Here is a 9,640-nt window from a genome sequence, read left to right on the forward strand (position 1 = left end):
TGGCGCTACGTGAGGCGTCTGGTGCGGGGAGCGCCGGAGCCGCCGTACCCGCGCGTGTGCCAGGTCGGGGACCCGGTGCTGCGCGCGGTGGCGGCCCCTGTGGAGCGGACGCAGCTGGCGGGCCCGGAGCTGCGGCGGCTGGTGCGGCGGCTGGTGCAGGTGATGCGGCGCCGGCGCTGCGTGGGCCTGAGCGCGCCGCAGCTCGGGGTGCCGCTGCAGGTGCTGGCCCTGGAGCTGCCCGAGGCGCTCTGCCGCGCCTGCGCGCCGCGCCTGCGCGCGCTCCGCCAGATGGAGCCCTTCCCCCTGCGCGTGTTCGTGAACCCCAGCCTTCGCGTGTTGGACAGCCGCTTGGTCGTCTTCCCTGAGGGCTGCGAGAGCGTCGCCGGCTTCCTGGCCTGCGTGCCCCGCTTCCAGGCCGTGCAGATTTCAGGTGTGAGCGGCGGGCGTCTGCGGCGCCAAGAAACGCCAGTGAGAGGACGGACAGGGCAGCGGTCGATCGGGGCCCGGGAGTGGACGGGAGTCAGGACCGACAGAGGCTCTTGTGAGAGCAGAGCCCGCTCAGACGGACACCAAGCCGGGGGGAAGGGAGTACGTGCCGAAAGGGTCCCCTAATTTCGCTGTTACCTTTCTGCTCCCTCGCTCGTTTTGTCTCAAACACACCGGCTCCAGGCAGCTCTGCCACGGTGGGGTTGGAGAAGTGGGGCCCAGCTCAGGGGGCTAAGCCTTTCCCCGTCCTGGTATCGCAGGATGTTCTCTGTGGTTCTCTCTGGGGTTGGAATGGTCGTTCCTGCAGAGCAAGCCAGTTGGTCAGTAGGGTGAGAAAGACAGTGGTGTCCCAAGCAGATTCCTGTGTCAGGGTTGGAATGCCAGCAGCAATGCCTCACAAGTGGGAGGACTGTTCAGAGAGGAAGCGCCACAGGAAAATGAGTTCTTATCTCTCAGCTCCATAGTGAGTCCAATAACTTGATCCTTGGAGTTGGGGAACCGGCTTGAATACTTGGTCATGGACCGAGTTGAGGCATTTCTTCCAGGAACAAGAGGGGCTGCTATCCACGTTCACTTTCTGCCATTGCCTCTTGTAAATGGGAACAGCTAGGGCAGGGGACAGGGGACAGGGCATAGGGTAAGAAGGTGGAGGATGATGCATTTCAGCTGTCCCTACTCACCCAGGCTGTAACTTATTCTGCAGGGCTGAACCCAAGTGGAGAGCAAGTGGTGTGGCAGGCCAGCGGGTGGGCAGCCCGCATCATCCAGCACGAGATGGACCACTTGCAGGGCTGCCTATTCATTGACAAAATGGACAGCAAGACATTCACAAACGTCCACTGGGCAGAGGTGAATGACTAGAGCCTTCCTACTGGGACTGAGGATTCTGAAGAACGAGATGCAAACACTTCGGCTTTGAGCTGAGCCAGTCTTTCTTGGTATCAACTTGGTTGTGGCTTGGATCTAACAGGAAGCTGGACTTTCGAAGCATGCCACACTGAGCTGAAAGGTGATGTTATAAATGTCTGTCCCGAAATCAGCTGTGGACAAGATATTGCCAATAACTTGAGAAAAATAACTCCCCTGAGGGAGTGGACATTTCCTGACGATTTTGTATGGCCATAAGTGAGGCAAGTAAATTCATTCTCAGTAGCAGTGAGTTCATAAGACCTGTATAATTTCCGAAAGTCAAGATTTGAGAGCAATGTAGTCTCCACATATCGTGAAAGTTGTGTTTAAAAATGCAGGTAGCCGGGAGCGGCCACTGCACTCCAGTCTGGGTGACAGAGTGAGACTCCAACTCAAAAAACAAAATAAAATAAAAATGTAGGTAAAGGCTGGGGCTCGGTGGCTCAGCCTGTAATCCCAGCACTTTGGGAGGCCAGGGCTAATGGATTGCCTGAGCCTGCGGGTTCGAGACCAGCCCAGGTGACTTGGCAAGACCATGTCTCTACAATAAATTAAAAAAAAAAAAAAATTAGCCAGGCGTTGTAGCGCGTGCCTGTAGTTCTGGCGACCTGGAAGGCTGAGGCAAAAGGATTGCTGGAGCCCAGCAGGTGGATGCTGGGGTAGCTGTGAGTGTGCCACTGCACTTCAACCTGGGTGACGGAGTGAGACTGCAACTCAAAAAAAAAAAATGCAGGTAAGGCTGTGAGTGACCATCTTTTCTGAGTTTTTATTTTTACAGAAGACTTGTGTGTATGTTTTTTTGGTTTGCCCTGGATGCCAGTTTGCTTGTGGAAGTAAAACAGGACAGATGGTCCTAGCTCAATGAAGTGTTTAATGACAGCATTAATGTAAAAAGTACCCACACATTTTATTTATTTTGAGTTGAGGTCTCGCCAAGTTACCCAGGCTGGTCCCGAACCCCTGGACTCATGCAGTTCTCTCAGCTCTGCTTCCCAAGATACTGGGATTACAGGCGTGAGCCACTGTGCCTGACAGTACCCACACATTTTAACAGATTCAGTTATAGTTTAGGCCTCTGCCTTTTGCCTTCCACCTTCCACCTTGAGCAAACTTGGGGAAGATTACTGGTATTGGCTTAGTCTTTGGGTGGAGGACATGGAGCAGGGCTGAGGGAGGGGGATGGAAACAATAGAACGGACTTTGTGGTCACCACACTTATTTTGCAAAGATAGCATCACACTGACCAATGTTTAGCTTTAAGAGCTTTGTCAAGAGATGAGAAAAATCCAGTTTTAGATAAACTCTTACCTTATTTTTATGTTGAGTTTTGTGAAGTAGGTAAGTAATCTTGCCAAACAGTCCTCAAAACCAAAATACCTAGTGGGAAGTCCAGTAAGTTGCTTAGAGATAAATGTTATAAATGGCAGTTAATTAAATGAACCCAGAAAAGACCCATCCTCCCCAATGACTTTCTCTTGGGGGGCCCATGAAGTAATTGGCTCTAAGTACAGTTAGACTTTGTAAAGGAATCATGATCAAGCACTGCCCCGAGGTTAGAGACTTGACTTTTGGGGAAGTTTGTAGAATTTGAGCCTCCTTTCACTTGGACAAAACTCAGAAGCCTCTGCAGGGTCGCATTGCAACACCTGAGACTTCCTAATGGTCTTCTGTGGTTAAGGCCTTTGTGATGTGATCAGTAGCAACACATCCTTGCATTTCTAGTAAAGAAAATCTCTTCCCCCTCAGGTTGGTATCACTCACAGAAACCACAGACACACACAAATCAGCATCTCGAGCTAATGCGTTTTAGAAATCAACTTACACAGTGAAAGCCAATGTAGACAGAAGGTTTGGAACAGAATCTCCAGGTAGAGAAGTGAATTTTTTTTTTTTTTTTGAGACAGAGTCTCACTCTGTCGCCCAGACTAGAGTGCAGTGGCATGCTCATGGCCACCCCAGTGTCAACCTTGGCGATTCTTCCACCTCAGCCTTCAGCAGCCGGAAATACAGGCTCACACTACCACACCTAGCTAATTTTTTTTTTTTTGAATTGGAGTCTCACTCTGTCACCCAGTCTGGAGTGCGGTGGCCGCTCCCGGTCACCGCAGCCTCGACCTGCTGGGCTCCGGCGATCCTTCCACCTCAGCCTTCCAAGTAGCTGGAACTACAGGCGCGTGCTACCACACCCAGCTAATTTTTGATTTATTGTAGAGATGAGGTCTTGCCACGTCGCCCAGGCGGGTCACGAACCCACGGACTCAGGCAATCCACTCACCTCAGCCTCCCAAAGTGCTGGGATTACAGGCTGAGCCACCGAGCCCGGCTTAATTTTTTTTTTTTTTTTATTTTCGAGACGAAGTCTCGCCAAGTTGCCCAGGTTGGCCTCAAACCTCTGGGCTCAGGCAGTCCTCTTGCCTCTGCCTCCCAAAGTGTTGGGATTACAGGCTTGAGCCACCGTGCCCGGCCAAGAAGTAAATTTCAGAGTATTTCAGGAAGGAGACTCCTTGGCATGTATAACATAGTGTCTGGTCATGTGCTGGCAGCCCAAGTCTGAGCCCACTGCACCAGGCCAAGATTAGTTCAGCATCAGTAATGGTTCCTGTCATTGATCATGGAGAGAGACAAATGGAAAGGCAGGGTGTCTGCATGCTGTTCGAGCTATGGTAATGAACCATAGCATCCCCGATATTTCTCTTGGCCCCTTTGACTTTTCAAGGTGTTTAAACAGGAATGAGGAAGCAAGGACAAATAAGGAACAAGGACCTTCTGATTCAAGTAAAGGTAACTCGACGTACAATGTTATTTATTTATTTTTGAGGCAAGGTCTCTGTTGCCCAGGCTGGAGGGCAATGGCACAATCACGATGATCACAGGTCACTGTAACCTTGACCTGGGCTCAGGTGATCCTTCCATAGCAGCATCCCAAGTAGCTAGGGCTATAGGCGTGTGTCACCATGCCCAGCTAACTTTCTGCTTTTTTTGTGGAGATGAGGTTTGGCTACATTGCCTAGGTCTCTAACTCCTGGGTTCAGGCAGTCCACCCACCTTGGCCTCCCAAAAGTGCTGGGATTTCAGGCATGAGCCACCGCACCCAGCTCAAAGTACAGTTTTCGAAACTTTGGGAGACAGAGGCAAGAGGATTGCCCGAGCCCAGGTGTTCAAGACCAGCCTGGGCAATTTGGCGAGACATCTCTACAATACATCAAAAAAATTAGCTGGGTGTGGTAGCTCATGTCTGTAGTTCCAGCAACTTGGAAGGCTGAGGTGGAAGGATCAGAGTGACACTCCAACTCAAAAAAAAAACCAAAACAGAACCACTGATACTCCAGGTAACATGGTAGGGGCCCTAACCAGCACTGGAAAGCAGCACTGAAGCCAGGCTTTCGTGCTACGAGACCACAATAGCTCATTCCAGCAGAGGCTTCTGACCACAGCAAAGAAGCATCTCAGTGCAAGGTCAGCATGATCTAAGAGTTGGCTACATAATCAGTTCTGGTGGCTTTGTGTGTGTGTGTGATTTAATGTAGAGATGAGGTCTCACCAAGTTGCTCGGGCTGGTCTCGAACCCCCCAGGCTCAGGCAGTCCTCTTGCCTTGGCCTCCCAAAGTGCTGGGATTACAGGCTGAGCCACTGCACCTAGTCATTCCTCACAATCTTTTTTTTTATCTGAGTTGGGAGTCTCACTCTGTCACCCGGACTGGAATGCAGTGGCCGCTCCCAGCCACTGCAGCCTCAACCTGCTGGGCTCCCGCGATCCTTCCGCCTCAGCCTTCCGAGTAGCTGGAACTACAGGCGTGCGCTACCATGCCCGGCTAATTTTTGATTTGTTGTAGAGATAGGTCTCGCCAAGTTGCCCAGGCAGGTCACGAACCCGCGGGCTCAGGCAATCCGCTCACCTCAGCCTCCCAAATTGCTGGGATTACAGGCTGAGCCTCCGAGCCCGGCTCATTCCTCACATTCTTAAAGTGCATTGTGATCTCTGGTCCTTTGGCTCTACTTTCTCGTCTTCACTTAATTTACTCATCTCTTGAGATCTCAGCTGAAAGGTCACTTGCACAAGAAGGTCTCTCTTCACCCTTTTTTTTTTTTTTTGGAGTCGGAGTCTCTGTCACCCAGGCTGAAGCGCAGTGGCATGCTCATGGCCACTGCAGACTCAGCCTGCTGGGCTCGGGTGATCCACCTCAGCCTTTCAAGTAGCTGGAACTACAGACATGTACCACCAGCTAATTTTTTGATTTATTGTAGAGAAGATATCTCACCAAGTTGCCCAGGCTAGTCTCGAACCCCTGGGCTCAGGCAATCCTCTTGCCTCTGTCTCCCAAAGTGCTGTGATTACAGACGTGAGCCACCACACTTGGCTTTTTTTTTTTTTGAGTTGTTGAAGTCTCCCTCTGTCACTCAGGCTGGAGTGCAGTGGCGTGCCCACAGCTAACACAGCCTCGATCTGCTGGGCCCAGGTGATCCTTCTGCCTCAGCCTTCCAAGTAGCTGGAAGTACAGGAAAGTGTCACCGTGCCTAGCTAATTTTTGATTTATTGTAGAGACTAGGTCTGGCTAAGTTGCCCAGGTTGGTTTCGAATGCCTAGGCTCAGATAATCCTCTTCCTCCGCCTCCCGAAGTGCTGGGGTTACAGGCATGAGCCATCAAGCCCATCTTCCACTCAGGTTTTAAAGCTAGAGGACTCCTACTGGGTTTTGGAGAAGCCAGGCCAGAACAACCCCCTTCAAAGGCCACAAGCTTCATTTACTAGCCTAGGCAGTTCTGTGTGAACATGGCTTGACTTTGGCATAGTCATATACACATGGTAACGTGGGACAGCCGCCGCTTACTCTGCTCCCTGCCAGGTGCGTTTCCAAGGCTACCAGCTATGGAGCTTTGGTGGCTCACAGAGTCAACTGACCATAGGGGCTGCCTGGGCAGGCAACACGAGTGGAGTTGGGTGGCCCCTTCTGTACAGAGCAGTCCGGGCTGCCTCAGGGATGCAGGCCCAGCATTACCTAACTTCATCTTCCAGAAGCCAGGAATCTGAATTTTTATGCCAACTCTTGCTTTTTATTTTTTATTTTTGAAAGTAGGATTTATTAAGAAGACAGAAAAGCTCCCACAGTGGGAGGGGACCTGAAAGAGGTTGCCCTACTCTTGCTTTTTAAATGTTGGTCACAGACCAAACCAAATACAGCTGCAGGCCAGGTTTCACCCGCAGGCCTCCCAATTTGCAGTCTGTGATCTGTAGGTAGGACAACGGGAAGAACTGTCCAGGTCCCCTAAGCAGTCCTAGCCAAACTTCTGCAGCCTTAGGGGAGGGGCTCTTGCAGATGTGGCTGGAGAACAGGCCTGAGAACCACAGCAGGTGGCGAGCATTCATCTTTCCTGCTCTGCTGAAAAAAATGGAGGAGGAGAGAGCAGAGAGAGAAAACCCAAGGGTCTTTTTGTTGGAATTAAGAGCAGCCATCAAAGAGCCCAGACAAGAGTCAGAGATGAGATCACTCAGGTGGCTCAAGAAGGGAAAAGGATTTATTAGACCATTTCCAGGACAGGGACCCAGGGGCAGTGGCTGGGTTCAGTGTTCTCACACTCAGAGGAAGAAAAGGCAGCGGTGACGCCCACCTATGTGCCTTCTCCTCATTCTGATTGAAACAGCTTTGTGCTCACAGAAACCATCTCCTCCTCCTGCAGGGAAGACACAGGGCCCTGGATGCAAACACAGGAGGGGGAGAATGGCTTATCTTACTCTGGGTCTTTGAGGCAGAGCTTGGGCTGGGGATGCAGGGGCATCAGCCAGTCTTGTTCTCAAGGGGCCAAACTTGGGTGTAAAAGGAACAGGGCAGTGGGGCCCAGCCGGCTGTCTGGAGGTCTGCATCCCCCACAGCATTGGTGCTCCCACTCCTTGACGCTTTCAGGTGATTTTATCTTTCTTTATAAACAAGATGAAAATCCAAGCAGCATTAATTTAAGGGAACAAAATAAGATTTTTTTAAAAAGAGGGGCAGGAAAAGGAGTTGGTGAGCATCCAGGATGAGAAGGGGAGGCAGTCGGAAGAGCCAGGATCCACTGTGTGCCCAGTGGGCGGCAGGGCATCTGTGGCCACGGAGGCCCTTCCTTCTTGCTCCCTGGCTGGCGGCCGGCGGCAGAGGGGACAACAAGCCCTGGAGCCCTGTCTGGCCGCTGACGTGGGAAGTGCCATGGTTCTGCCCCCATCAATCTCCCACCTTCACCGTTGCCCAGGTGAAGCAGCTTTTAACTCTCCTGTCCAAAGTCCTCTGAGAATTTCTTCACTTTCAGGAGGTCATCTGCATTCACTGTGGGCCGGGTGGTAGCCAAAGACCGGAGCATGTCCGACTGCAAAGACAAGTGCACACAGCTGAGGGACCAGGCTCCAGGTCCTCAGCCTCTCACCACACACCCGTGCGGCCCAGGGCGTGAAGGGCTGCCTTCAAGGTCACTCCAAATGCAGAGCTCCCTACGCTAAACTCCCTGAATTGCCTCACTCGAATCCCCTATGGCAGGGATCCCCTCTCCCCCCGAGGCAGCTCATCCCACTTCCAGGTGAGCCTGCTTTCGGTCTGGCAGAATCTAAGCTCCCTCAGCTCATAATTCCGATGAGTAGCTTTCTGAGCTGCATGCCCACCACAGCAGCCTCAAGGGCAGACACCTGCCAGGATGGCACAGGCAATACAACTGGCAAGACTGATGGCCAGAGGTCCAGATTGTTGGGGTGAAGGGCTGTTTTGCAGCTATACCAAATCAAACCATGCTGACAGACATTTTCTGGTTCCTTCTGTGCATCAAATAAGCCAAACCCATGGAATGACACAGTCACATCATCTGGACTGGACCTTTCTTGCTGAAGAATGTAAAGTGCGAATACTGCTGCCTCCGTCCGCATCCACTGAGTCTAATGGCAGGAGCCCCAGCTGCTCAGGGCTGCAAAGCCCATTCTCGACAGCCCAGGATACAGAAGAAGAGGACCTTATTTTTATCCTTGGACACAAGTCCTCAATTTTCCGGGCTCTGCAGTCTTCCCTCCCAGCTGGTCACTTACCATGCAAACCACAGGCTCTAAGAGTTTGTCACCAGGGACATCCATCCAAGTCATCTCCATAGCCCCTGGATCCCCTGGTGAGCATGGGGTCAGGAGGTCATCTATCATAATGCTAGGGTTGGTACGGGAAGGGCCACAGACCTGAAACCAAACAGGATTTCAACTGGCTGGAGTGGCTGCTCCCGAGTGTTGGAGAAGGGGCAGGACACCTCAGATTTCTAAGGACACCCTAGAGAGGAGGTAATGGTTAGGTTTCTGTGCCGTCAGTTTCTGAGAGGAAGGGATCCTCCAAAACTCTCAGGCTTTTTCAAAACTTGGAACGAAGTGGCTCGAAGTCTGACTACAGAAGCTTGCTATTAGCATGCTATTCCAGCCACTGTCCTCCAGGCTGTCAATTGGTAGCCCCAAATGCCTTGACATCTTCATTAATGTAATCAAATCTCACCACAAACAGTGATTTCAAAAATGTTTTTCCAGCTGAAGTCTGCTGGCCTGGGCAAAACATTCCCCCCAGCATCCCCAAAGCCCATTCTCTCATACCCTTCAGCTCCGGACTCAACTGTCACCCCGGTGTGGTCTGTCCTTTAACAGTGCATCCTGCCCACCCCCTCCAAACCTGAGCCTCCTCTCCCTTACCCTGCTCCACCTTCCCCTTGTACTACCCTCGAAGAAACTAGTATTTACTGCTTATCATCTGTCTCCCCTACTAGAAAGGAGGTGCCTGAAAGCAAGAATTTTTGTCTGTTGTGGTTACTAACATCTCCCTAGGATAATGCCAGGCACATGGTAGGACCCACAGCAAACACTCAACAAAGATCTGCTGGATGAATGGATGGGTCCTCCTGGTGATTCTAGGTCCAATTTATTTGGTGTCTACCCTTCACAAGAGCACAGTGCTGATGGAGGAGGCTGCAGAGGTGTCAAGACAGTGCTCCTGTCCTTTGGTTTCACATACTCTGAGATGGTCACACTCGAGCAAGAACTGCAGGAAAGGAAAGAGCAGATGCAGCTCTACCCTGGGGCCAACGGGCCCATTTTGGCACTTGCCCTTGGTTCTCTAGACCTGAGCAGCCAGGGAGCAGGACCAGTGAACTGGCAAAACTGATGTCCCCCCTCTTTTTTTTTTGAGTTGGAGTCTCACTCAGTCGCCCAGACTAGAGTGCAGTGGCCACTCCTGGCCACCGCAGCCTCGACCTGCTGGGCT

The 9,640-nt window shown here is 51.8% G+C and overlaps 2 protein-coding genes across 3 annotated transcripts in view; one reads left to right on the plus strand and one right to left on the minus strand.

Annotated features, from left to right (window-relative positions):
* PDF (peptide deformylase (mitochondrial)) lies at window positions 1-1,638 on the plus strand (the record flags this gene model as incomplete). The annotated part of the gene is made up of 2 exons (XM_008070047.1): window positions 1-430; window positions 1,190-1,638. Coding segments are annotated over 2 exons (588 nt in total), but the record flags the coding sequence as incomplete, so codon positions are not given.
* Window positions 1,639-6,888: 5,250 nt separating this feature from the next.
* VPS4A (vacuolar protein sorting 4 homolog A) overlaps window positions 6,889-9,640 on the minus strand; it is a 176,001-nt gene continuing 173,249 nt past the window's right edge. Inside the window, exons 15-17 of one of the 2 annotated variants that reach the window (XM_021718565.1) lie at window positions 8,437-8,577; window positions 7,604-7,733; window positions 6,889-7,085 (exon numbers count right to left, since the gene is read on the minus strand). In XM_021718565.1, the coding sequence (XP_021574240.1) occupies window positions 7,632-7,733; window positions 8,437-8,577 (243 nt within the window). In that variant the 3' untranslated portion in view covers window positions 6,889-7,085; window positions 7,604-7,631. Of the gene's footprint in view, window positions 7,734-8,436; window positions 8,578-9,640 lie in introns of both variants that reach the window. The other variant, XM_008070036.1, reaches the window with a different exon arrangement.

The sequence above is a fragment of the Carlito syrichta genome, unplaced genomic scaffold, assembly GCF_000164805.1.
Source record: "Carlito syrichta isolate Samal-C Ts95f unplaced genomic scaffold, Tarsius_syrichta-2.0.1 Scaffold312739, whole genome shotgun sequence".
Lineage (NCBI taxonomy): Eukaryota > Metazoa > Chordata > Mammalia > Primates > Tarsiidae > Carlito > Carlito syrichta.